General features: G+C 46.2%; 4 protein-coding genes across 5 annotated transcripts; 2 read left to right on the plus strand and 2 right to left on the minus strand.

Moving 5' to 3' along the window:
• Nucleotides 1-2,569: 2,569 nt before the first annotated feature.
• LOC120834839 (CD9 antigen) lies at nt 2,570-11,247 on the plus strand. Its single transcript, XM_040203144.2, has 8 exons — nt 2,570-2,926; nt 5,090-5,192; nt 8,580-8,677; nt 8,993-9,067; nt 9,148-9,240; nt 9,847-9,915; nt 10,077-10,160; nt 10,291-11,247. Exons 1-8 carry the CDS (start codon nt 2,858-2,860, stop codon nt 10,354-10,356), a joined length of 657 nt encoding a protein of 218 aa, XP_040059078.2. The 5' UTR covers nt 2,570-2,857; the 3' UTR covers nt 10,357-11,247.
• A 195-nt stretch (nt 11,248-11,442) lies between these two features.
• On the minus strand, nt 11,443-16,184 carry slc25a55a (solute carrier family 25 member 55a). Its single transcript, XM_040203141.2, has 10 exons — nt 16,005-16,184; nt 15,325-15,425; nt 15,039-15,164; nt 14,617-14,672; nt 13,580-13,670; nt 13,353-13,471; nt 13,066-13,255; nt 12,802-12,956; nt 12,620-12,695; nt 11,443-12,503 (listed from the first exon to the last, which is right to left on the minus strand). Exons 2-10 carry the CDS (start codon nt 15,342-15,344, stop codon nt 12,344-12,346), a joined length of 993 nt encoding a protein of 330 aa, XP_040059075.2. The 5' UTR covers nt 15,345-15,425; nt 16,005-16,184; the 3' UTR covers nt 11,443-12,343.
• A 2,621-nt stretch (nt 16,185-18,805) lies between these two features.
• On the minus strand, nt 18,806-19,862 carry tshba (thyroid stimulating hormone subunit beta a). The gene is made up of 3 exons (XM_040203146.2): nt 19,721-19,862; nt 19,445-19,634; nt 18,806-19,261 (listed from the first exon to the last, which is right to left on the minus strand). Exons 2-3 carry the CDS (start codon nt 19,604-19,606, stop codon nt 18,980-18,982), a joined length of 444 nt encoding a protein of 147 aa, XP_040059080.2. The 5' UTR covers nt 19,607-19,634; nt 19,721-19,862; the 3' UTR covers nt 18,806-18,979.
• Nucleotides 19,863-20,999: 1,137 nt separating this feature from the next.
• Nucleotides 21,000-26,851, plus strand: slc5a8l (solute carrier family 5 member 8, like). Of its 2 annotated transcripts, none has more exons than XM_040203138.2 (16): nt 21,000-21,272; nt 21,364-21,771; nt 22,036-22,101; nt 22,317-22,368; nt 22,579-22,646; nt 22,893-23,047; nt 23,183-23,323; nt 23,416-23,545; nt 23,639-23,727; nt 23,991-24,103; nt 25,093-25,160; nt 25,268-25,354; nt 25,445-25,638; nt 25,808-25,917; nt 26,017-26,102; nt 26,191-26,851. In XM_040203138.2, the coding sequence occupies exons 2-16, from the start codon at nt 21,418-21,420 to the stop codon at nt 26,302-26,304; spliced, it is 1,827 nt and encodes a 608-aa protein (XP_040059072.2). In that variant the 5' UTR covers nt 21,000-21,272; nt 21,364-21,417; the 3' UTR covers nt 26,305-26,851. The 2 variants fall into 2 exon arrangements, with proteins under 2 accessions (XP_040059072.2, XP_040059071.2); XM_040203137.2 differs by having other exon boundaries at nt 21,001-21,272; nt 21,343-21,771.
• Nucleotides 26,852-27,605: the final 754 nt, after the last annotated feature.

Genomic DNA, 27,605 nt, shown 5'->3' on the forward strand with positions numbered 1-27,605 from the left:
AAATGATACGGCCTTCGGCTTTCAGAGTGTGTAAACCAACTGAGTGTTTTCCAAACTATGTCTAAGTGCAAAGCATTGTAACAATAAAGTCATATGAGATGATCACCCAGCAACCACAAACTGTGACCTCAATGTGCTGTATTAACGAATATGTACTCATAAACTAAATGTACAGTCAAGAGGTAAGTCGACATGCACTCCAAAAAATGTCACTGTAAATTAACAGTATTTTACTGGCAGCAAGGACGGCAGGAATGTACCGTTATTTTACGGTACAGTACCGTAAATGTTTTTTTCACTATGTTACCATAAAATGGATTACTGTATGTTACAGTAAACTTGAACGAATTTTACTGCGAATTAACTGCAATTTACTGGCAGTCGACGCTAGTAACTTACTGTTTTATTTACAGTGTCCTACCGTAATTTACGGTATGTTGTCGTATATTGGATTACAGTTTGTTACCATACGATTACTGTTTTTGTGTTAGAAATACCAGAATGTTACCTTTTACTCATAATCGTATACTTTTGCATTTAATTCCCCACAAATTAAAGAAAGACAAACAAAATAATTTTGGTCATAGTGGTTGGAGTTTATTAGATGCATTAGGACAAAAATGTTAGACATTTGTAACCAAGAACAAAACATAAAATATGCAGCATGTGTACAATAATAAAAAATGAATGATAAAATCATTAGGAACAAGGTAAACTAACTGCAACAATACGCTATGGAACACTTTCAATTGACCACAGCAAACGGCTGGCGTCCTTAATCCCTCTGTAAAACCAACCAAAATTAAATATTTAGAAACACTGTCATTGGTAAAATATTAAAATTACAAAGTTGAGGAAGACAACACAATGTAAGGAAGGAGAATGTTAATCATGCCAGGCTAATAATACTTACCAACGTTACTTGGAGAGACGAGGCAATGAGAAACTCCTCCGATGTTGAATTGCACGCCTGTTCTGGATGAACTGAGATTACACGTCTGACGTCACGTTCAGGAGCAGTCGGTCACGATTAAACACTCGTGACTTTTAGGCAATGGACACTTTGAATAATACAAATATTTATAATCTTTACATTCCGGCCACTGAAATGACAGCGAAGGCGGCGCATGGGATAGGGAGGGTGTGCTGTGCAGCACAAGGTTGGCGGTTTGAATCCTGGCTGCTCCCTGTGCCAAGTCGAAGTGTCACTGCGCAAGACACCTAACCCCAACTACACCACATCAAATTATGTCAAACCATGGGCATTTTGAATAAAAGTGACAGCTGCATGTATGGTAATGTACTGTAAGTCAAAGTCATCATTGTATCTCATTAGGATGACATACAGGACCTGTTTTTCAGTGGCTGACATGGGCTTCCATGCATTAACCTACAAAAGATGTAGATGGATTGTGATTCACTGCACTATGTGTATTTCCACCACTTCATAAAATATATGTAACATGCAGTTAAATTACGGTAGTTTGCTATTATTGTAAATTGACAGCTTTAAATGTTTATTCATGACATTGGCCGTTAATTTACAAGCAAGGGATGGAAATTTAACTGTATGTTACAGTTATTATGACATACTGTAAGATACCGTTAGAAATGCACTGTAAATTTGTTACAGTGTGCATAACCCACAAAAACGGTATAAATGAAATGTGTTTATTAAACTCTAACCGTATCTTCCTTGAAAACTCTAACCGTATCTTCCTTGACTTTTGTCTTCATGCATGCCCTGCAGAGTCCAGTATGTAATGCACTGTGAAAGAAAAGGGCTTAAAAACCCTGAAAACATTTCATTTGACAAGCAAAATGTGCACTCCAATTATTTTCTTAAAATACTTTAACAGTGTTTATCTAAGTGAACTATTTGTGACAGTCGTGTTTGAAAAGCTGTGATTTCGCAAGCCAAGATATGAAAATGACGACCAAGTGCCACAACTTGCACACGGCGCTCAAACTGTGATTTAACATTTATAAGTGATTATCAGTCTTTATAGGTTCCTTTCAAATACCTTTTTAAATTTTAGATTGAATAAGTTGGGAACATAAATAGAAAGACTTGTTCTAACTGCCATTGTTCACGTGTGACTGATCTCAGGTCACCGTGTGTTTTACATTTACACAAGTTTCCATGTTTCCACGATAAACACTGATATCAGTGACACGGTGCTGGTGATGCAGGTTTTAAAAAATGCTGTTGATCTTTTGTCCAACTTCCCATTTTAGGTGATGGAGGAAGGAGAGGGGAAAGTGAATATTAAAAAATTAAAAAATTAAATTAAAAAAAGAGTTTCTGGGGGTCCTCATTGATCCTTAAATCGATTATATTTACCACAATAAAATAGAGAGATTGCAAAGAGACTGTTTATAGACTCACATCCCACACTGATTATATCATTTGGTATTTATTCATTCTCTACCCACACATTTTCTTCACTAACAAGGTTTATTGGTCAAATTATGACTCAACATGGCTCTTGGTGGATTTATTTGTTTCACATAACAACAAAACATGCCCTCATTATCGCTGCACTTGCTTTCAAGTGGAAATGTGCGCACACGGAACTGAACCTGTCCCCTGTGTCGCAGCTGGGGGACTCGGAGTCTCCCTCGGGGGTCCCAGATCGCCCCCCCCCAAAAAAAACACCACCTCCTCGGGATGGGCGGGCGGCGGCGTGCGCGCTGCCTCCAGCCGCGCAGCTTTGTGCGCATGTCCTCGCGTTTGGATGGGGAGGCTGTGCAGATCTTCAGCATCATTGCGCGCTCGATGTCCAACCGGGAGACGCGAGGACTCGTAGAATAGCGGCGCTCAGACATCGGGAATATCGACTAATCGGGTGACATCATGAGCAAAGTGCAGGGAGGGATGAAATGCGTCAAGTACCTGCTTTTCGTTTTCAACTTCATCTTCTGGGTAAGTTCGATTCGTTGACGTGGAAACCCCGGGGTCTTGCTGTTTTGGGGAAACGTCGTCGGCGTTTTGAAAGCCATCTTTTATTCTTTGCGTTGTGTCAGCAATTCCATGCGATCAAGCTTGTTTTGCACGTGAAAAACGTGCTCGTGCTGCTCCCGCTCGAAGTGTTGACGTGCACGCGGATAGTCTGTCTATTTATATTATTATAAATGTTTTTATTTAACCTGCTATATTCTGGAACATGGGAGTTCACTGATTACCATCCACCTGTTTACTCCTCTCTGCTTCCTTAAATGAATCCTCCTTTATGTTGTCAATCATCATAAATGCCCCCTTACTACTACAGGTAAAGTGCCCTTAATATGAACTGTTTATAATAATGAATGAGTAAATAAAAGGAGAGAATGCAAGCCACAAACGCCTTTGACACGATCTGTCATCGTGCTGAGACCTTTCTGCAGAAGTTCCGAGGGATTGAGGGTTAGGGTTAATCTGTTGTGGGAACACCATGGATGCTTTTGTTTTGGTGTCGGTGCTTGATCGAATCTGCTCAGATAAGGTTACCATGGATACTAACACTTGCAATGTTCTTTGCTGTAACTTACCACCTGAGATATTTGTTAAACCTGGTTTCTGCTCCATCAGATGTGCATGAATGCGACTTGTTTAATGACAGCCTCTTCTTTTCCAGGCTGTTTTATTTTGAAGGATTTCACCTTTGACCAATTATGGGTCTTGACCCCTAAAGGTGCAAACCACTGGAAACCCTCTGCGTTACGTATTACGTTTAAATGGCTTCTTTGTGTCAAATCTGCGTTAATTTGCAACAGATTCAAATAAATTCATTAAATGAGATAAAATAGCTGCAACTAATCGATTTCTCAACAATCTTTTGGGAACTAAAACGTGCAAATAGAGACAAATGCACATTTTCTTCTTCAAAGTCTTCAAATTGCTTTTCTCGGAGAGTCCAAAATCCAGAGAAGTGACATAGTATTTCATGAAACATAACACAACGTAGGTAATATTTTGCATTTTTAATTAAAAAAATGCATTAAACGATACAGTGATTACTACAGTGTTTGCAGGCGTATTTATCAACTTATTCTGTGCTGTTACAGACTCTCTGCAGAGGTTGGGGGCTGGAGGCTCATGTTTTACTGCTAAATGATACAGTATATTTGGATGTAAGTCATCTGCGCGCTGTAAGACGATCACTTGTCACCCTCGACGGACAGCGGCCTCTTTGTTTAGGAGGCCGGGGACTGAAAGCAGTGCTGTTGTGGTCGGAGCCAAGAGGGGCGTACAGCACATTTTGGGCTGCAGCCCGATGCCAGTGTGAGTTACATCACCCTGACACCGTGAGGCTGGCACAGCCTGTGGCTGAAAAGCACCATGGGAGACGGCCCGCAGATGCTGCCGTTAAGACGTTAGAGTTTCAGGGTAACGAGCTGCTGTTTCTGTTCAATTATTCGTCCTTGTGTTTTTCTCAAAATGCGATTGTCAACATTTGTTGTAGGTCAGACGGATCCACTTTCTCCTGGTTTCAATCAATTGGTTTATTTCTGGTCCAACTTCTGGTCCTCCCGATGCCCTCTCCTTTAACTCAGGCTGCACGTTCGACCAGCGACAGCAAGATGGTGGCGTTTTGCGACGTGACGTGAAGTTTGTGATCCTTTTAAGAGGCGAAATGCATTCTGAACTTTGACCGAACCCTCGGTGGTTAAAGAGGTGACGCATTAGCGTCTCTCCCTTCCGCAGTTCATGGGGAATGAACAGAAGAAGGGGGGCACTTAGTGGGCGAGACAAAAGACTTAGTGGACGAGACAAAAGACGAGAGCGCCACCAGCAGAATATTAAACAACAGAGGAGCCAAAGAAGAAAAACAACGTGGTGGGCCTGAAGGTTCATCTGTGGAGTGATTTTCTGGGCGTTGAGAGCTAAAAATGACAAGAAATACAAATCATGATGGTTCAAACATTGTGCATTAGAGAAGCAGAGTCTTGCATTGATCTATTAGCAGACAACTAAAATAATTGGCTAATTTGCACTTCCCTTGGCTTCGATCTGCAATCTGGCCGTTCGACAAACACAACACACTCTATAGTGTGTTAAAGTGTTAATATTACCCGTATATGGGCTGAATAATGTGTCCTTCCTCAGCTTTCGGGCCTGTTGGTGCTGGCCGTGGGACTTTGGCTCAGATTTGACCCAGAAACAGCGGAGCTGCTGACAGGGGACGGAGCCCCCGACACCTTCTTCATAGGTACGTCCTGCCGTCACACCTCTTATTCTCATGTATTGTTGACGGATTTCCTCCCAAAGCCAGAACGTAAGAGTTTGACGCCACGACGTGAGAAGTACCAAATGCTGCAAGGGGGGGAAATCGCCTCCGGGCCAGACGATTCAGCCCGGTTCCATGTTACATGTTTTAGGTTTTACGGTGCGCTCTGGTGATCGTTTACAACTCATTTCCCGGGGGGGGGATTCCCTGCCACAGTTTTAACTGAAGGACCTTTCCGGGTGCAGCAGGTGGGGGAGGGACGGTAATGGACACTTAACAGGCACATTTCCCCCTCAATGTAATTGCGATGTTTCATCACTTCCTCCCCACAACGGAGACTCGCTTTCCGAGTGTTTTAAATCGTCATTGACAACCTCACTTTCGCTGTTTTCTTTTGTTTTTGCCACTCACACGGCGTCCGAGGGGAGAAGTGAAAGAGGATACGCCAAACGACTATCGACAAAGCGCCATTAGTGGAAGCGCTGCGTTTTATGGCTTATGGGGAGAATTGCAAATATTGACCCGACTTTCCTCTCACTGGGGTTCTACAGAACGATCCATCAGGGATGCGGTGACAAATGGACCCCGCAGCCTCCAAACTGAGTAATGAGCCACTCGACTCCTCGCTCAAAGATCTTTAAGTACGCAGCACTTTGTGCTCAGGATGCTTTTGGTTATTGATAATCAATGACAATAAAAAAAAAACACAGTAAAGGTGAGTAAAACATACGTTGGAGGGTGAAAACACCCTTTGGTGTAGAAGTGGGCCGTCGTCCATACAATAGGCCCCGTCTCTCTCTCTCTCTCGCTGCGTAGGAGCCGAGGGTTAGAATAAAGCCTATTCTTGTTACTCCCGTTGGTGACTTCATCGGCTCTCTGCTTTGCCTCCGTGGAGCCGGCTGCCTCCCTCAGGACGGGAGGAGCGAGCAGGGTGGGGCAGGAGACAGGGGTCCGTCCCGCAGCTGATGCAAATAAGTGAAGCTGATAAAGGTTTCCTACAGTTTGGTTCCATTAGATATGCAAACATCACACAGCTCGCTCCACTTGTCTCACATATTTCTGGTGTGTGCGTTTGCTAAAGTGCGTCACTGTACTTCATTGTACTCGCTTAGAAAGAGTGTACAGTTCAGTGCTGACACAGTTACTTTGCAGGTTAATATCCACGCTGCACAGCTTTCAAACCACAGTGTTTATATATTTGCAGTATTCCAAACGTTGTATTTGTGGTGGAATTTATAGATCTAAACCATACACCATCCGGGACTGAAATTCCATAACAACAAGCTATTTAGAGAAAATACGCCGATTTGAACATCCCACAATGCAACGCTGTAGTAAAAACTATGTTTCCTATAGACAATGGCGTGGCTTTGTGAAGTATAAGACCTCACTTTTCGAGGCTCAGTCTATTTTCAGCTTTGTTCGGACTCACTGTGATTATCTCAAATCATCGCGTGGCGTCACCAGGTTGGCATGGGTTACCATGGTTACATGGCTCCAACCGTCCAAAGAGGCTCTCGGGGGTGCGACGTGATACTAACACACAGAGTGCGACGGAGACTGAGAGATGCACGGCACAAAGCTGTCAGCGACTCTATATTCGCCTCAAAGATGCTGCGGAGGGTCTGTCGTCTTAGCAACGATCCGAATACATGCGGCGCCGCCCGCCCGCCCGCCCGCCCGGCCCTCACCTCCAGCCTGGAGAGACGGGACAGGGTGATACCATAACAAGCCAAGTGGAAGCATTCCCTACGGGGCGACTAACTTTCCACTCCGTCACCTCTGTTGCTGCGTGCATCAAAAGGGCCTCTTTGTGCGTTTGCGGTGAGATAGAGAGAGTGAGACGTTCACACGTATCGCCCCCCCCCCCCCCCCCGGCAACCTGCTGCGTGTGCAGAAGCTGTCTGGGCCCCATTCTCTGGTCCGTTGCTTAGGCTCTGGCTTGAGGCAGCGTATCCCAGCCTCTGGCCTCATCTTTACCTCCTTCTTTGTTTAGCAGCAGAAAAACAACAGCTTGTTACCCCCCCCCCCCCCCCCCCCCCCGCCCCAACCCCCCCCATGTGGATTAATTAAATTGCTGCAGCGGTTGCCTTCTATGTCACCAACGGGACCCTTAGCGTGGACCTCGGGGACGGGCTCGGTGTGGAGTTGCGGCGAGAAGGGCTCGGTAGTGAGGGCTGGGAGATGGGGAGACGGTTGGGGAGGAGACGGCGGGTGGGGGGGGGGGGTGACGACATCCCGGCGCAAAGGGGAGCCGGGGTGGTTGGGGGACGGAGTCTATCTGCAGCAATCAGATACCCAAAAATTAGATTTGGCCCACCAGGCAGATGGCATCTGCTTTGGCCTGCAGCACCATGAATGTACAGAGACTAATAAAGAGTCAAATGGAAGCTTTGCTTCTCAACAGCTCCATCCGCTTCCATTCACATTAAAAAAGCGAATGCAGTCAGACCGCACCTCGGGGGAGGAGAGAAGAAGAACTTCCAGCTGGACAGAACCCGCCGTGTTGTTTTGTTCCGCGCACTGAGACACTGATCAAACAGATTATTTATATTTCGAGGCTTCAGTTATTGGACAGTTGCATGGATGGATCACCTATTTGGCTCCCGTGCACAAGCCCTCATGCCCGCAGGGACAGAATGGCATAAAAGACATCATCAAAGACCCGTCTCTGTGGCCAGGGGCCAATTGTCTCTTTAACACTCTTAGCACACGATTCCCCCATTTTCTGCAGCTTCTTGAAAACAAGCTAATTCAGAAACGATGAACAAGATACAGGACACTGTTTGATCACTAATCTGGTGCACCCATCTATGACTCATGATGCACAAAAAATAACCAAAAAGGAATTATTTTAAGCTACCAAACATGAAAAAGTGCCATTTGTTTTCATCTCAAAGCCTTACAACTCTCAAGTGGCTGCATTTAAGGAATGCGCTGAGAATCCGACTGAATTTTGGAAGTTGCCTCCCACACTGCAACACTGTCGTGCTGGTGGCCAAAGACAACAACAGCCCTTCTGTAGAAATGCTGCAAAATACAAGGCAAGAAAACGGTTGGCGGATGCTGCCATCCTCAGATTAAACTGCGAACTGCATTCATGTGTCCTTCAGTCTATCGAGGCTATTTATTCTACCCCGATCCTCAGGATGGCCGCATTGTTTCAAAATGTCTTCCCACAGAGTAACACAGTATTTTATTGATATCCTTATTTTTAACGTTAAGTTTTGATGGTTTTAATTGTTTTAAATGAAGCACTTTGCATTACCTTATTGTTGTAAGGTGACATACAACCAGAACTTCAACCAGAACCAGAACCAGAACCAGAACCAGAACCTCAATCGATGTTCCTTTTCTCTCCTCACTCAGCTGTGTACATCCTCCTCGGTGCAGGCGGGTTGATGACGATCGTCGGGTTCTTTGGTTGTTTCGGAGCTGTTCGTGAGTCTCAGTGTCTTCTGGCATCGGTGAGTTGATGGGCTCATAAGTGCTGCCTCTCCTGGTTTTATATCCAATAATATTTTATTCAGTTTGCGTCTACATATAAATAAAGATAATGAAGTTTCTATGAATAAATGAATAATTAAAGAAAATTAACTTTGTTTAGAATGGAGCTTTTTAGTAATGAATCTTTTCAGGAAACAATCTTGGACCAAGATGGACTTTGTATAAGAGGGTCCCTCTTATTTGTAAATTAGAAGGAAATGATTGAACTGTCAAATAAAGTGTTACAAACTCTTCTCTCGTGATATATAAGGTAGTAACTTTCTTTTATTCTGCAGTTCTTTGCTTGCCTTATCATCATCTTTGGAGCAGAGATTGCTGCCGGAGTGTTCGGATTCGTAAACAAGGAACAGGTAAAAAAAAAAGTTTAAAAAAAAACATTAACAACAATACAATTAACGTTTTTTTTTGTATTATCATATCTCAACAACAGATTATTGAGGAAGTCCAAAAGTTTTACAGCAGCTCCTTAGCTGACGTCACCACTCCGAACGGCACCGACATCGCTTCCATTTACCACAGAACCGTAAGTGAGGCCGCTCCTCCTTCTTCTCCTCCTCCTCAACCTCCTCCTCATCCTCATCCTCCTCCACCACCTCCTCATCCTCATTCTCATCCTTCTCCTTCTCCTCCTCCTCCTCAACCTCCTCCTCCACCTCCTCATCCTCATCCTCCACCTTCTCCTCCTCCTTCTCCTCCTCATCCTCCTCCTCATCCTCCACCTTCTCCTTCTCCTTCTCCTCCTCAACCTCCTCCTCCTCCTCCTCCTCCACCTCCTCATCCTCATCCTCCACCTTCTCCTTCTCCTCCTCCTCATCCTCCTCCACCTCATCCTCATCCTCCTCCTCCTCAACCCCCTCCTCATCCTCCTCCACCTCCTCATCCTCCACCTTCACCTCCTCATCCTCATCCTCCACCTTCTCCTTCTCCTCATCCTCCTCCACCTCATCCTCCTCCTCCTCAACCTCCTCCTCATCCTCCTCCACCTTCTCATCTTCATCCTCCACCTTCACCTCCTCATCCTCATCCTCCACCTTCTCCTCCTCCTCCTCCTCATCCTCCTCATCCTCATCCTCCACCTCCTCCTCCTCCTCGCCGCCGGTCACGTTTCTAATCTCTGTCTGCTCTCCAGCTGAACTGTTGCGGAGGTTCCACGTCGGACGTGAACAAGGAGCTGTGCGAGGGGCAGCAGGACGTTCAGGTAAAAGAAAAAAAAAGAAGGCGCCTCGCGCCTGCTGTGACGCGTCGCACCACGTGGCGGCGCTAGAGAGCCGAGTCCAGGTTCCACCAGCCGCTGCACAGTTGGTATTGAATTCAACTTTTTGCCGACGATGTGAATGCGCTGTTGTCGTTTTTTTTCAGGACTGCCTCACCGCCATAACGGAGTTCTTTGATGAAAAGCTGCATATTATGGGATACACCGGGATCGGGATGGCGGGGGTCATGGTGAGAAGTTACAAAACGTTTGATTGGAAATTAGAAATATTTCCAATCTAAATTTGAACTATTTGCCCTATTTGCTACTTTTCCATGATGCTGATGATTTAACATGTCCCGTTTATTCATCTGATTTCAGATCATAGGAATGATCTTCAGTATGGTTCTGTGCTGTGCCATCAGGAACAACAGGGAGGTTATATAGATGGTGAGTCGACCCCCCCCCCCATCACACGCCCCCTGACCCCTTCATAGAAGCCCGTCTGAGGGGAAAAGCCAAAGTTACATTTCAATGTCAATTCAAATAGTCCAGAGTGATCTGGGGGGGGTTCACTCAACACTAACAGGGAGAGCGAGCACATCCCAGTTGTCCACGGGCCAAATTCAACACGACAGTTTGGAATCGTCACCTTCACACCTCCTGAACTCCACCAGCGCTGGAAGTGGTCATTTCCTCTGCTCCTCCGCGTAACGCACCGTCTGCTTTTCGGCGAAAACTCTGCATCATTCGCCGGTTTTGGGTCACAGAGTGGTTCCCTGTGAGCTACTAGTCGCTACACAAAGCCTTCGTTCGACACACGAATGTGCTGTAAATATGGACCGCCGTTTCATGCAGTTAACTATTTATTGTGCCCTTTCCAGCCCACGTTTTGTAATCAATACTTGTGTGTGATTAAATGTTTCCGAGGACTGTAGCGGACCTTTGCCGAGTAGATTTCCATCGTGTGCCTATTTAGTCAAACAGGAAACCAGTCTTCAGCCTCGGCCCTATTTACCTACACCGCGTGGTTTCCGTGTGTACATACTGGCCACCACTGTCAAGTATTTCTACTGGAAAGCACCGTAGAGGAAGTGTAGATGTGATGTAAACGTCAACGCCTTAGGGAAGGTCTGATGATAAACCTGCAATCTCAATCTCCAAATTCATCTAAAAAGGTCACAAATAACTCTTTTGTATTCCTGTGTGAACTGTAACAGTGACGTGGTTTGCTTTGTGTGGGAATTATTTTCTGGATGTAAATTTTGTTGTTGTGCCAATGAGATGTGGATTATAGCATAATAAAGTTTCTGCCATTATAACAGTAATAAAACAAAATATTGGGTGCTTTTATTGATGCGTCTGGTATTTTTGGTACATTTCCTACCAAACATGCTCACGTCACAAAAAAATTAAAAAAAAGCAAAAGCGTCCCATTTATAGTCGACATTTTGCTCCCCGTTCAACCACTTCATGCTTGATCATTTGTGACCCTTGTTAAACGTGTAATCAAATAATCCATAAAGACAGAAGTACAATTCAAAGTTTATTTTGTATATACATATATGCCCAGTTTGTACAAAAATCACAAAATATTGTAACAGTCAAGGTTCAATGTTCAGTCATCGTAATGCTTTTTTTGACTAAGCCTGCTTCGCGAGAGAAATGTCTGCTCTGTTAAGGCATAAACCAAAATACATCTTAGGTTCAGTTATGCATTAGTTATTGTAAATGTTACGTGGACAAACATACATGTAATGTGCATGACTGCATCTCAAGTTTTTCACAGGTACTGAAGCTGCAGCTCACTACTGACCCACTGAAGGGAGAATATCAAGTATACAGCGGGGCCGCTTGTGGTTCGGTGAACCATCGCGGCCCCGCGTCAGGAGGAACGGACACCATCGGCCACATTAAACGTGCACCGAAGCTTTGACTGAAAATGTATTTCAAAAATAAAAACGACCTCTGCTACGAACTGTGTAAATTTGGCCCAGCGATGGAAAAGGAACAAAGACTAAAAAGGACTAAAAGCTGCCGCGATCCAAAATAGGAACGAGCACACTAAATACGACAAGTGGTAACGTGGAAGAAAGCACAAACGTGTAGATGGAGTGAGCTCCCGTCCCTCACAGAGGGAAACAGGACTGTCTCAGAGACATAGAAAGAATAACACTGCAACTCTGAGCCCCCCCCCCCCCCCCCCCACGGCCTGGAAAGGCCAACGGCTTCAAGTGCAAACGTCGGCCTGCTGAAGAAGTCTTAAAAGTGTTTGAGTGCAACACAGCGGTCAGAGCACTTACGTTGTCCCCTTTTTTCTGTTGTTGCTGTGAACTGATGGTTGTGTAGCTGCCGGCTGGTCGCCATCTACGCTCAGAAGAGATCGGCGTGCGCTCTCCCCCGCCGCCCCCACCTCCCCGTTCGTCGTCGTCTCTCATGGCGACAGGAGGTTCAGCGGCGTGTTGTCCAGGAGGTACTCGCCGACTCCGGCCGAGTACATCACCTGAGCGATGCCGAACAGCGGCGCGATGACCAGCGCGCGACAGCCGGCGCCTTTCAGGAAGGCCGAGGGTCCCTCCTTTCGCATTATTTTACTGTGGAGCGACACAGGGAGGAGGTCAGGTTCACTTCCACGCATACACACACACACAAAAAAAAAAAAAAAAAGAACAAAATGAAAATGTAGTCGTGGAGAGTTGGCTTGTCTTACCTCACACAATCCACAACCCCGTTGTAGGTCTCCTCACTGGACCCTTTGTTCAGGGACTGCAGTCTCGTCTTAACCACTGGAAAGAAAAAAACAAAAAGGATGTTAGAGAAAACTCTAAAAGATGATCTATTCTGAGCTAAACGTTTGCGTCCTGTGGTCCTCGCCGTGGCTGCGAGACTCACCGTCACAGGGGTTAACGGCCACAGCGGCGGTAGAACCCGCCGCGCAGCCAGAGAAGAAAGCCCAGTAGAAGGGGACGGCGTCCTCGGGACCCGCTCTGCCCAGGCGGTTCAGGTTGGCAAACAGCGGGAAGTAGACTATAGAAAAGGGCACGTCCCTAAAAACAAAGGAATAATTAAAAAAAACATGTTTTAGATTGCAAACCAGAGAGCAAGTGACTGGTCTGATGAGTTTACGGTTCCATTTTTGGGTGGGGGCAGTTATACCTCATCAGCGTGGCCCCCAGGCCCCTGTAGAGCCCCCGGATGCCCTGCGTCTGCAGGAGTTCTTTTGCGATCTGCGTGGCAGAGACGGGCCGGCGGGCCGACGCCACAGAGTTGTAGGAGCGCGTGAGCACGGCGTTGGTGGCCACCAGCTTGGTGGGAGACATCATGACCGGCTTCGTCTGCTGGGCAGCTTTAAGGGGGGGCAAAAACACAACAAAGACACAACGTCAACACACCGCTGCGCGCACAAACTGGTGATCCTGGGTGATCGGCGAGCGACGTCTCACCGAGTCGGCCCGCATCCTGCAGCTGTATCTTCAGCATCTCCATCGGGGTGGTGATGACGACCTGACACATGCCGGCACCGCAACCCGCCAGCATCTCTCTGAACACCGTCAGCCCCGCCCTGTGAGGAGGGAGAAGAGAAACGCCAAGTAAGCATGACGCATGTCGCCCGCCCCCCCTCCCCTCTTCAAAATGGCGAGGGTTTCCTCCTGGAGGTGATCGCGCTTACCCGTCCTTGGAGAGGTGGTGCCTGAAGAAGTCATTGGCAGCCAGCTTGATGGCCTTCTCGGGGGTCACCAGGGCCAAATTTACGGCAGCACCTGAAGAAAGAACAAACTAGACGTCAGCGTTCGGGTCACAGGAAAGTTTGCCCATTTTAGGACACAAACGTCACAATTTAACTAATCCATTGTGTAACTTATCTACACAGAGAGAAGACAAGACGCTCGGTTTAAAAAAAGAAGCTTCAGACACGATGATGGAGGGAGACGATGAGAAAGGAAGGGACAATAAAAACAGAGGAAATGAGGGTGATGAAGAACCAGAGGAGGCTGCAGAGTATGAAGTGCAGCGAGTAAAGAGTCAGTGAGTGGGTCAGTGTCAACAATGGAGGGGTGTTAAGTGAAAGGACAGTCAAGAAAAAGAGGCTCTACGCCAGGTGGACAGGACAGTGGAGAGACAGCAGACAGCCAAGGGGTTAGTTATGAAGTCACATTACACAACAAATAGATGGCAGAACAAAAAAAACGAGTGCCTACAGTTTTAAATAGAGCAATATTGTAAGAACCATTATATGATTTGCCTCCAGCGTGGCTGCGCCTTATCGGCTAGCCTTCAATATCCCAGGGGGACCCAAGTCTGTAATATGAAAAACACAGATGCAAACAAACAGCTTTCCTCACACAAGCAGTCCCCAGAATAACTAGGTCTCCATTTTTCTCATATTTAACAATGTCCACAAGATTTCTTAATCTTTTTTTGACATTATAAAAAGCAATGACCTGATATTTACACAGTGTTTCATTACATACTGCATGAATGCTATTAAAAGACAATTTATCAAAGCAGCAAAATACGTTTTTGGCCACTTCTGTTTTTTGTATAGCTTAGGCCATTGTTTAACTCGGAAATCAAGCAGCTCATGCAATCAAAGCACACTGTAGCCGAATAAACCGATCAACGCTCAACCTCAGCATAGGAGGATCTTACGCTTTCCTAATTTAGTCCTCGCCTACTGGTTAATATTCAGATGAGGGTAACTCTTACCTCTGTACATGCCAAAGTACCCGTCGGATCGGACTGTCTTGACAAGGCAGTCCACCCTACAAAACAGAGAGAGCAAGGAAAACATTATCGATCCGACACATACGAGGGAAACATTCAACATAGAGCCTCATTATTTTAAAAGAACAAGTTTATGGCAAAGACCGCTTATCGAGAGTCAATGAGCAGCGGCGGAGGGTATACGAGGTTTCCACCCTTCACAGGTATTTGGATTACCTCATTTCAGAGGACTGAGAAAGACTCATGGGCCGTTAAGTCCGGAACTTCCCCAAAGCCAAACATTCACCTGCACTTATTGTGGCAACCAACAAGTGGGTCATTCTTGTTACAATGCCAGTGGGCATAGAGATTAATAAAGATTAAATTATCTACTTAAAAAAAATAAAAATAATTTGATCACTTACATGCTCTTGTAGACCTGCTGGCTTTGTCTCTGATTCTGCAATCTGGTCTTCGCCAAGTCAATGGGGAAGACGCAAGTAACGCCAACAATGCCAGCGATACCGCCGTTAATGAGCTTTGCTGGGAGGCTAAAAGGAGAATGTGGAAATTAACATAGAACTGTAAATAAACAAAAAAAGGGCTGGAATAGATTAATAAAAAGGTTTCTGAATGTTGAGGATTTTACATTTAATGGAACATGATTAATTAGAGAACGTACTTCATGGAGGAGAGAAAAACATGACTCACCTGATCTGCTTCTGAGACATGATGAATTTAAAAATAAGCGAGGCTGTCAAACAAGTAGTGGTAGATTCCAAGTGTTCTCGGTCAAATCAATGTATAGATTCCTAGAAAGGGGAAAAGGGGAGGAGTCAATTCATAGAACTCAGCAGCTTTCGGAGTATTCGGACGGCAGCAGAGGCTTTGGATTAAAGCGACTCGGAGACACGAGAGCGCCCAACTAGTCGGCGCCGGGGGGCGTGGCTTAGGGCGCATACCGGAACACCATATACGGGCATTTTAAACTTGTATTCATGGAGATAGACTTCCAAATGACCTGAACGTGCAAGCTGGGGCATGAAGAAAGATTCCCCTCGGTCTGACAACAGGAGATTCTACTGTAAAGAAAACGGCTTGACGAATATTAACCGCGTTTGACATAAAAGTGGTCATGCATTCATTTTTAATTCATGAAGTGAAGAATGAATGGAAAATTGAAATATTAAGGAAGTGGCTGCATTAAAAAAAACGTATTTACAGCGTGAGAGCCGTTGATTTTGAATTTACAAACTTCGGTTAGGGTAACGTTAGGTTATTTAACGGTAATAGCAGAAACACCCGTTCCATAAAAGAGAATGAGTCGGCTACCTCGAACAACTGGATGACTTCCAAAAGCATATTAGATCAAAAACATAAACATTACTCACCAGAAGATTGTCTTTCAGTAATTCTCCGCGATGCTTTCAGGCCGCTGTGTGTGTTTCCGTGTGAGCAGCGCGCTGTCTGTCTGCGGATATATAGTCGCGAGAGGAGAGAGTGGAAATTTCCACTGAGTTTTGTGAGACGGGGGGCGGAAGTAAAACGCTTCGCCCACAGTCTGGCAAAACGCTCGAAGCTGATTGGCTCCTGTGAACGCTCTCTGAACGCTCTCTCGTTTCATTGGAAGGCCAATCAGTCAATCTACCTTCCCACCAATAAGGCGTTAACAAAGATGAGTAAGGAAGTTGGAATGAATGAAGCCATTGTTCATCGGACATAATAGGTAGAATACATGTAAATGTTTAAAGATAGACATTTAAAGATTATTTTTATTAGGCATAATCCCTAATACGATTAGTACGGATTATGGAGCAGTCTCCTCGGATTTTGAGATTAAAATATTCCAGGTCCCATTGTAAATCCAGGGTTAAAATCATGGATTATAGAGAACATTCTGGTAAAGTTGAGAAATGACATCATCCTAATGCAGCTAATGAAGGGTGGAAAGTGCTAGTGCTTTATGGAACAATGCTGAGGTGTAAGAGTGCTTGTCTTCTTTTTCTGCTACACTACAGTGACATAATCCTTTTTTTCCCTCCACCACCTGAAAGCCTTAGTTGCTAGTGCTTTTAAAGATTCATATCTTACCTTCCAAACACATTGTATGTTTAGTATAAGCAACAGTCCAACACATCGCCCCCTCTCCTACCTGTTGTAATGCATTAGTAGCCTGATCAAATAATGCCATATGAAACTATTTAAATCCTGGTCCGACTTAAATGTAAGTATTTGTGCCGAATTCCTTCCTTTCATTCTCGGGTGGGGTAATGGTACAAATACACCGAATCTGACGCACGCTGACAGACAGCTACGACGAGGTAGGACACATGTCCGCCTTTTTTAAGACATCCTCGAGTGAGGCATGAAGTATGTTTGCGCTGTAGCAGTGTGCGTATTCAGCAGCCTGGAAACGAGACAAAATAAAGGAGGTTTTGACAAGGAAGAGCAGCAGCACTGGCTGCTTTGGTGAAATCTCTAACAAAAGGAAGCGAGTTAAATTACTAAAAGGGGTATTTCCAATGTTTTATCAGACCATCTGGTCATTTGAAGAGTTTCAATTACATGCGAGCACAAAGACATGGGTGTATGAAATGGGAAGTGGTCGTTTAAATGACAAAGGCAGGAGGGTTCTTGTTGGGATATAAACTGGTTCTTCTTCTTAGTCTGAGGAGAGACTCATTTCAACACACTCAGGCAGCTGTTCTTATCTTCACTTGAAGTTGTGTTACAGTGGGTGTAGCCTCAGTAGAAAGAACAGCATTTATATACTCACATAACTACTAGCTCTTGTTTTATTACATTCTACTGCATTATAAAAGTTACATGCTCTTGTAAAAGTGTCTTTTTACCAAACGGTAAGTAGTAAAATCAAGTAATCTAAAGCTAAAGAGAAACTTGAGCAACTTGTTACAACAGCAGTAAGGCAGAGTCACGAGGTGCAGCCAATTCAGGCTTCCCTTGCTGCCCCGCTGGTCTGACATCTAAATAATGGCACATCTCGGTTTGGCATCTTAGCATGCCGATGAGCGGTGAACATGAGCTGGAGCTGCAAATAATGGAACAAGTCATTGGGTGACATTTGGTCATCAAAGTACTGGACAAATGAACATTTTGATAATGGCGGAGACAATAAGGCTTCACAGAAGTTCTCGAGTTTAATGGCAAAATCCCAGAAGTGAACCTCAGGGTGGTGCTAGAGTGAAGTGGAATGGATCACAAAGTTATTAGAACAAATAGCGTGGGAACCAGGAGCGATCCACCGGGCAGATGTTTGGATGTATATGTAACTCAAACAACCCAAAGGCCCTGGAGGAAACGTTTGTGGATCATGAACCGACTATTAACGGCTGTACTGAACTGTGTCTTAATCCACCCTGTAGTTTTTGAGATATTTCAGTCTAGACTCAAGCGGTGGGAAGGACCAACCGGACCAATCAAAAGACATTGACGTCCTCATACCACGGGGGAAAAAAAAAAACATCTCGCATTTTTTCTGGATGAATAAACACAACACAGACAAACTGTGACGTTTGTCTGAATGAGAGAGCGATCGGTATGTGAGCCACACGGCTGATTCCGCTGATGGATGCAAATTCCGTTTCATCCACTGTTTTTTCCATTTGGGCATCAGGGTTTTACCATTGTGCAGTCTGATGGTTGTACAGGGTCAAGTATTATTATTATACATATACAATACACATCAAACCATTGATCTCATAAAAGCTTAAATATAGAAACCGCCCCAAACAGAATATACGGTAAAATGAGGTGAAGAGAGAGCGATGTCACCCAGAACTCATGTTGAACTCATGACACATTCTCCCTCTCTGAACTGTTGTGCTATTAATAATCTCCAGCTGTCTCCCCGACATTCCCTTTGAGAATGGGAAGCAACACACGCAAGCTCATCACGGGATGAGACGGAGTGACTCCACAGATGAAGTCGAGCCGCGTTTCTCGCGTTCGTTGACTCTCCTGCATCCCGTGCGTCTAATGTTTGTGGTCGTTTAATGAGAGCAGGTGCGTCGACGGTCACGTGTGCTCGGCGGTGACTGCTGAGGAAAATTTCCGTGTGTGTGTGTGTGTGACGTGGTGGAGCGTCACGGCCTTCCCCGTGTTCGGGAACCGGAAGAGCTTCAGCATAACTCGGCACGGCGTGTGATTAAGTAAAGCACAGCTTAGTCCGAGAGCTATTTGAAGAGTTCAGCTTTAATTTGTGTTGCATTCAGAGTATCCCTGTCAGAGAAAACGTAATACGCATGGCAGTCACACACACACACACACAACAATACACGGTAAAAACAGGCTGGTACAATGAGTAGGACAGTTATCAGCGTATCCACAACACGCTAAGGGCTGACCCTCAGAAAGGGGTCATGTAGGTGCTCTGGCCCGGGTACGGGTAGATGCGTCTAACCGGTTTGGTGCACCTTGCTCCGCCCACGCCGGGCGCCCTGTGCACACACTCATCACTGTCGGTCCTGCAGGTCCCACATCGGCAGCTGAGAGCCACCGGGTAGCTGAAGACGGGGTCCGAGTCGATGGGGCAGCCGGGCAGCAAGGCTGCGCGGTACTCCACCTTGTCGTAGTTGCAGCCCGTCTGGATGAGGAAACGTGGGCCCACGATGGCCCTCACGTTGCTGTCCTGGAGACCAACACGTCCGTGTCGACAGGACATTTCAGTTCCACGAAAACACAAAAGCGTTTTTTTTTCTCTCCATTGAAAATAAAAGAAAGAGTCCAAAGTTGGTTTACTTTACACATTTTAGCCGACAAATGGTTAAACCCAACTGCGGAGGAACCGATGTAGGACACACTGTATACATACCCGGGAGTAGCAGAATCCCATGCAGATGGTCGTGTTGATCGCAACACAGTAGTCGCACTCCGGCCTCTCCACGTACATCGTGAAGTCCGTGGGGAAACACGTGGGAACAGCTGGGCTGAGCAGCAGAAACAGCAGCCAGCAGGGGAACACTGCAGTCTCCATGGCTTTCACCTCCCAATCGATCCAGGATCTAAACGTGAGGTGAGGACAGAAGAGCCGCACTGAAAACCAGATACCAGAGAGGAGGAAGCTCCTTCAACATATCTTGTGGGTCACCTGCTCAGGAGATGCGTGCGCCTGCAGGCTGGATGGTGAGGTGAGTCTGAGCAACATCCCTGCTGACCAGTATTTATGCAGACATGACAGAATCCACCGGTACTCAGCGATCTTCTATCTGTGACCAACAGGAAGAAAGGAAAGTCCATTATGTGGATGACATGAATTAATGATTTCCTTCATGGAAAAAGTCCATGCATGTAAACCGATTGAAACAATGGATTGTGCAGCAGCTGATGGTAAAACTAATCTGCATCTGGTTCTGTCCAAAGCGAAGATGAACACCGCTCATTAGTTGTGAATTAGTTTCCTGCACGCATACATTGGGGAGAGGTTAAAGATCAACCTGTGAGTGATCTTCCAAAACAAACTTAATCTGTCAATCTTTCATTCGGGTAAAAATTAACTGGACGAAAAGCAACAAAACACTTCAGAGCGCTTCCTCATTGCTCTTGTCACGAAGATGCTTTGTGGGTTACAAATCCAGATAGCAACGTGCGCACAGAGTGTTTACAAACTGTCACAGTCCAAACTCGTAATGAACACGGGTACATTCAGAACGGGTTCATCTAATCTGCTCTTAGTGAGTGTATTACAAGCAGTGAGGGGTGCAGCGTTCTGTGCAGTCTGCAGTGACGTCCTTATCTTTATGGATTGTTTTATGATTGTCGAGCGTACTCTCAGTCTCTTTGATACGTTGCGTCTGAATTGTTCAGCATGTAGTTGCTAATATTGTCTTCGTTGAATTCATTCAAGACTCCAACAGGCACGTTGGCATTCCAGTCAGTTTCTTCTCTTTGCAAGTCTATTAATGAAAAACCACAATTCTTAGAAGGAGTATCACAATGTAAAACCATTCTCTGTCCATTTGAGGAGCTCCTTGCTTCTCCCCAGGTCTTGCTCCCCTTCACATATATTAAGACGTCTTCTTATACATTAAGAACCTCCTGAGATTTGACAGCAGCTGGTTTCAGCTTTCGGAGTCACTTCAGGAAAATCATTCATAAAAATCTCTAATCTATCTAATAATAATAATACAAGATGAGTATCCCCTGTACTGAGATCAATCAGCACCCTACAAGTACTGTTTCTTCATCTTCATATATATCTTCGTCTTCTGGTGTTTGAAATGTGGTGCTTTTTTTGTTGTGCTGAGAAAAGCAACTTGTAACCATGTGACACAAAGGGACCGGCGTAAAGGTTTAACCTGCCGTCCCTAAAATTCCTCACGATGCAACATTGATACTGAGTAACTTGGAGTTATGTATGGACCCCTCCTAGACGAGAGTGGACACAGCTACACGGCAAAGCGTCTCAAAAACAATGCGCTGGAGCTTTCCGCTATCGCTGACGTTTCCACTGACTTAGTGTAGGTGCCCTTGATGGATTATTAACCAACGTGAACTAATCTTTATTGTCAGCTGAAATGCCGACGACACCGTTTGTTCAGCGGGTAAAGTGTCTCATTCTTCTGCAGCGACTCTCATAGTTGGACTAAACGACAGAGGACTAAGATCCTCAACTCTTTGGATCCCGCTTTACTTTGTTGAAGGTTGGTAGGGGAAACATTTTTAATATCAAGTCCGAGATGCGGTAAAAAGCATTTTTCACTCTGTCTTTAGTGTGCGTCTTTGCTCTTTTAGTGTACGCACAGCTGGAGGTAATACAGGCGCGTGTAGAAGAACTGAGCGCTGAGCATGGCGGGTTCAGGTGGCCCAGTGGCCACTTTCTCCGTCTGGGATTACGTGGTGTTCGCCGGCATCATTTTGGCGGCAGCGGGCATCGGCCTTTTCCAGGCCATCCGGGGCCGCAAGGAGACCAGCAGCGCCGAGTTCTTGCTGGGGGGACGGCAGATGACCGCCGTGCCGGTCGCCATGTCGCTCACCGCCAGCTTCATGTCCGGCATCACGGTCATCGGCACGCCCACCGAGGCCTACCGCTTCGGTTCGGCCTTCTGGCTCTTCGGCTTCTCCTACGCCATCATGTCCGCGGTCACGGCCGAGATCTTTGTGCCGCTCTTCTACCGACTGGGGATCACCAGCGCCTACGAGGTGAGCGGCGGCAGATACCTTCCAAGGCAAAACGTCAACAGAGCGAGCGCGCTGAGGGACATACATGACCTTCAGAGGACAGCGGGGCCGAGGATGCGTCCGGTATATCAGATCAGAAGTGAAACGCTGTACTGAATCCAAATGCAGAAAAAACACCCCAAAAAATGAACAGCTTTTCATATTTGGTGTGATGTGGACGGATGGACAACTCCGATGTGCGTAAAGATTTGAATAATGTCGGATGGTTTTTCCCCTCACTCTTAGTACCTGGAGCTGCGCTTCAGCCGGCCCATCCGGGTTATCGGGACCTCCATGTACATCGTGCAGACGGTGACTAACACGCGCTTTTTATATTCAACTCCTAAAAAGCACAAAACCAAAAGAACAAAAAGAATGAAACGAGCGTCTGTAATTAACATTTAAATGTAACCTGGTAAAAAGCCGGCCTGTTTGACTTTATGTAAAACTGATTGTAGATACCAAGATCAACATGAATCACAAGCTTGTTTTGTTTCCACCTAATAAACTAATGCGTCGGTTTTCAGAGCCTCTACACCGGTTTGGTCATCTACGCTCCCGCTCTTGCACTCAATCAAAGTAAGTCTTTACAAGCAACTGTGTATAAATACGACTTTTATGACACCATAGTCTCCCAGAGCTACCAGCTTATTTCTTAAAACTTAACAGCAATGTAAAAAACAAGAGAGGTAGTGGAGACTTTGGCTTGAAGTTACAAACACTGTCACCCGTCGTTATGTCTCATTAGGTTTATTTTGAAATCAAAACAGAGCTTTTTTGTGATTACAGTCACAGGACTCAATCTCTGGGGAGTGCTGGTGGCTACAGGAGCCGTGTGCATCATCTACTGCACTTTGGTCGGTATTGTGTCGCCTTAAATAAACGATCCGCATACCAAAGGGTTGAAGTGTCCATAATATATACCAACATAGACTGAAACTCCAAGCGCGGATCTATGTGTATTCCAAACTGTTCTTAATCATATCACATGACCATCATAGTAATGTTAAATTTATTTAAAATGTATTTTTGGAATTGGAAACCCTCTGCAGAAGTAGTAGTGGTAAATGATGAGCTGGCTGTAACGTGGATTTTTGTTGCAGGGCGGTCTGAAAGCCGTGATCTGGACGGACGTGATACAGATGGTCATCATGCTGGCGGGCTTTGTGGCCGTCATAGCCAGAGGAGCTGTGCTGCAGGGAGGCCTGACGAAGATCTGGGAAGACGCCGGCCGAGGAGGCCGACTGGACGCCTTCGAGTATGCGCGCAGGCCGACTTGTGTCAGATTTCTCTCTGCTTTGTTTCTAAATCGTCCATCAGATAAATGAAAGCGTAATTCCACTCTTCCAGACGTCCCCCGAGCATTAAACACATGTCGCTTGGCTTTCTTCAGTTTCGACCCAGATCCTCGGAGGCGCCACACCTTCTGGACCATTGTGGTCGGCGGCAGCGTCATGTGGGTGTCGATCTACTCCATCAACCAGTCGCAGGTGCAGCGCTACATCTCCTGCAAGACCCTGGGACACGCCAAGATGTGAGCGCTTGCAACGCCGACTGTGGGCCCGCGGGCCTGTGTCGCCGCGGGCCCCCCCCCCCGAGCCCACGCGTCTTCTCTCTGTCCCTCAGGTCTCTGTACGTCAACCTGGTGGGCCTGTGGCTAACTGTGAGTCTAGCTGTGTTTTCGGGCCTCACCATGTTCTCCATCTACAAGGACTGTGACCCCCTGGCCAACGGGGACATAGGCACCCACGACCAGGTGGGACTGCTCGCCGTCATCATCGCTAGCACACAAGCGTCAGTCGGTTTGCATGTGTCATAAGGTTGTGGGTCGCCTCTGCTTGCACACCAGCTGCTGCCTTACCTGGTGATGGACATTTTGTCGGAATACCCCGGGATCCCCGGCTTGTTCGTGGCCGCTGCGTACAGCGGCACCCTCAGGTGAGACCTGAGGCCAACAAGGAAAATACACTATTTTAACCTGTGTTTGTGAGGAAATCATCTAGCAGAAAAGGCACAATGGGAAAGAGAGAAATGGCCCGGGGGGGGGGGGGATGGGGGGGCACAGCCCGGGTTACGTTACTTCTTAAAAGTCCGCGCCGCTTATCGTCCGCGTGCAGACAGATCTTATCTTGCGAGCCACGATTCGTCGTTTGAACGCATCATCCTTCCTGTCCTGTCTGAAGACTAACGTCTGTTTTCAGCACGGTGTCTTCCAGCATCAACGCCCTGGTTGCCGTCACCGTGGAAGACTTTATTCTTCCAGTATGCAAAAACCTCACAGAGAAGCAGGTGACCTGGATGAACATGGGCCTGAGTAAGTTAAAAGAAAACAAAACACAGTGAGCCGGAATTCCAAATACTTCTCCCTATTTCATTGATTAACAAGCTCACTGTACATTCTGTTGATGAATACCACAGTAATCGTGGTACAAAAGAGATACGTTATCTTGTTATTCCAGAGGTAGTTGAGCTTCTCGTTCCCCTGCAAGGGCCATGACACCATTAGCCACGACTACAAAAGGAAATCGGTGTTTCTGAAGAATTTCTTGGAGCAGATTTCACAAAAGTACAAACAGTGACTCAAAGCACAGTCATCCACGGGAACAGGATCATGTCGGTTCTGAGAAAACCTCTTTGGCGATGTTAAAAATCAAGGGCGCAGCTCCATTATGTTATCCGACAAGTTCATATTGTTCTAAAAATGACACGGTAGACACACAGCTATTAAAGCAGCCTTTGTAATTACACCTCATGTCAACACATGAGGATGATGTTGCCATGGTGAGGGGCAGAAAGGCCTCTTTAGGTTTCCCCACATGACGTTTCCCAGTATAGCCTGCATGTTCCAGCCATAGAAGGGCTGTGAATCACAGGCTGCACCCGCTTTGAGACGGCGTTTCTCCGCTTTGATTGGTGTTCATATTATATAAATGATGTTTTTACTATCTGAAGGAACAGTTAGGGTCCTTAAGATTCTTAAACCGCATGTGATAGTGCCGTAAATATCAGTCAAAACAACATAAAACACATGTGTCTTCTCTTTGTTTGGTGACATTTATTGAGCTGAAGCAGTCAAATGACTCCAAAATACTGAGAATATAAAATGAGTACATAATATTGAAAACATAAGCAAGTTGTATGTTTGTTTAACGGCTCCCATCAGTCCACATCCTAGTCACCATGTTACCGTGCAACATTTAAATATGTATGAAACGTGTTTTAAAGTCCTGCCAACCTGCCGCATGCCCTGAACATTTGTGATTAAACGTGCGGGTTGATCGTGCGGATGTCGACCTCCCCCAGGCGTGTTCTTCGGCGCCCTGTGTATCGGGATGGCGGGAATCGCCTCGGTGATGGGAAGCGTTCTGCAGGTAACCACCGTTTTAAAGGCAGCGCTGCAGTCTGTCGTTGCTGCACAGCGCCTCCTGCAGCTGGATATTAACAACTACAGGCCGCCCTGACGCTTTTCGCTCCTCAGGCGGCTCTGTCCATCTTCGGCATGATCAGCGGGCCTCTGCTCGGCCTCTACCTGTTGGGCATGCTGTTCCGCACGTCCAATTCCACGGTAAGGTCCACCTTTTTGCTTTCGCGCCCTAATACAAGAACCGTGAATGCATTCAGGAGGTATTTGCCGGCGGCCGTGTTTACTTTGCAGGGCGGGCTTGTGGGGATGACCCTGGGTCTGCTGTTGACTCTGTGGGTGGGGATCGGAGGCCAGATTTTCCCACCAACGGCTGACATGACAATTCCTCTCAACATCAGCATCGCGGGCTGCAACAACACGATGGGCCAAAACTACACAACGAGCGCGCCGTGGACCAGTGCAGCGCCCCCGACCTCGCTGCCCGAGTGAGTCACTTCCCTTCTGAAAAGTAGACACTTTTAAGAGTGGAAACGAATAGACCGAGGCGGGACTGCTCTCAGAGGCAAGGCTTTTCCCATGGAGAGAGGGGTTTGCAGCGTTTTCTTGCAGGACGATGACTTCTTGTTTGACGATGATTTCTTGTTTGTGTGTCAGTGTGAGGCCTCCTCTGGCCGACTCCTGGTACTCTCTGTCCTACCTGTACTTCTCTCTCTTGGGTACCCTGACCACCGTTGTGTGTGGCCTGCTGGTGAGCATGATCACAGGTGAGGCATTTGATTCCTTCCTTCACTTCCACTGAAGACACCCGTGATGTAAATCTACTGTGGAACCGTTGTGAGAATACGTCTCTGGTCTCTCTTTAGGTGGATGCAAGCAAGAAAAAATGAACCCGGAACTGTTTGTGAGGATGAGCGACTTCATCTGCTTCAGCTCTTCCAGTGAATCAGAGGTGGGAAAATGACCCTTTTGATAGATAACTGATAAGTAAGCATATGTTACATGTAGTTGTCATGTTGTTAATGGTTTGTTCTCTGCAGGCTTCCGACATCCCAGAGAAAGCCGCAACAGACATTCACTTGAACGCTGACAACTCCACATTCAAAGACTTTGACCCGATGAGTAAAGATGCAGAAAAGGCCACCAAACTGTGATGGAAATACAAAAACATCAAGTGGAAAAAATACACAAGCTGTCCTATTCATGTTACCCCACTGCTCCAGTTACTTTTGCAGTTACTCCTCTGAGGGAGACGGAACACTCCGTCCCCTTTCACCCTGTGTGTACTTAAGGCTCCTGTTTGATGATTAGTCTGTAATAAGTACTTGATCACAGACCAGCTTAAGATACATTTGATACCTTACAAGGAGCGCCTTTTGTAATAGCACAAGGTTTTGCTGAGCTGACCCTTTTTCCTGTTTAGCAAAGCGCAACTTGACTCATTTGCTCTTTGTTCAATTGTTCCACTTGCTATCTTTATCTTCAGTGTAGGAGGACTAACAATCCTCCTTTATTTCATCATAGTCACAATATAACAATCTGTGCCAAGGGTTTTCTTGTACTGAAGCAACAGTGGCCATTTGTTTTTGACTTTCTGTGTAACGCCTACTTTTTATGCCTGGAAATTGTGCAATCTTTAAGAACTACCTGTATGAATTCTTCACAAATTATACTTAGTTAATAAACCTTTTGTACTAAGTCCAACCGTGTTGATTTAATTCACCCGTACACACACACACACACACACGGCAGAGGAAACTCCTGCGGGTGTTTTATGATCTGTTTGTGAGACGGAATACAAGACAGCGAAGCCAAAGAACAATAGATGTAGTGTAATCAGCACACTCTGTATTCCCCCCCAGGGCTGTATAATCTATTTGAACTTGAGCGAGAAAGGGAGGGAGAGACTGAGCTTTGGTCCCGGTAAGAGCCGGGTCATTTGTCTCCTTGGAAACCTACAATAGAGGAAGTGGAGAAAGAAGTGACCTGCCCACTTTTACCTGCCTCTTTGCCAGTAAATCCACACTGGCTTTACAGGAAGTGGAGAGTCGGCGGCGACAACGGGAGCCAGCTCGCTGCCAGGGAAGCAAAAAAGAGTTTCAGTTTTTCATACCAACAAAAACAAGGTGAGCCAGATCCGTCTTTCACTTCCTATTCAAAGCTTCGACTCCGTCAGGCTCTCACGCGAGCCGCATGACAGAAGATCAGCGTGGCGTGAACGCAGTTATTTCCTCCTGCAGCAGCTCTGTTTGTGTGACGCACATGGCCTACTAGTGAAAGGCCAAACACGACCTTTGGGGTGTTGTTCTCACTGCGAGTGTCACTGAGACAAGGGAGACATGTAACAGAGAGTTTATGTTTTGTCTCCCTGTATAGAAGTGAATGGCCATGGATACCGCCATCGTTACCCTGGCCTGTTACCTTCTGGCCTTTTCCTTTGCGGCGGCGCAAAAAG

Source organism: Gasterosteus aculeatus, chromosome 17, assembly GCF_964276395.1.
Source record: "Gasterosteus aculeatus chromosome 17, fGasAcu3.hap1.1, whole genome shotgun sequence".
NCBI lineage: Eukaryota > Metazoa > Chordata > Actinopteri > Perciformes > Gasterosteidae > Gasterosteus > Gasterosteus aculeatus.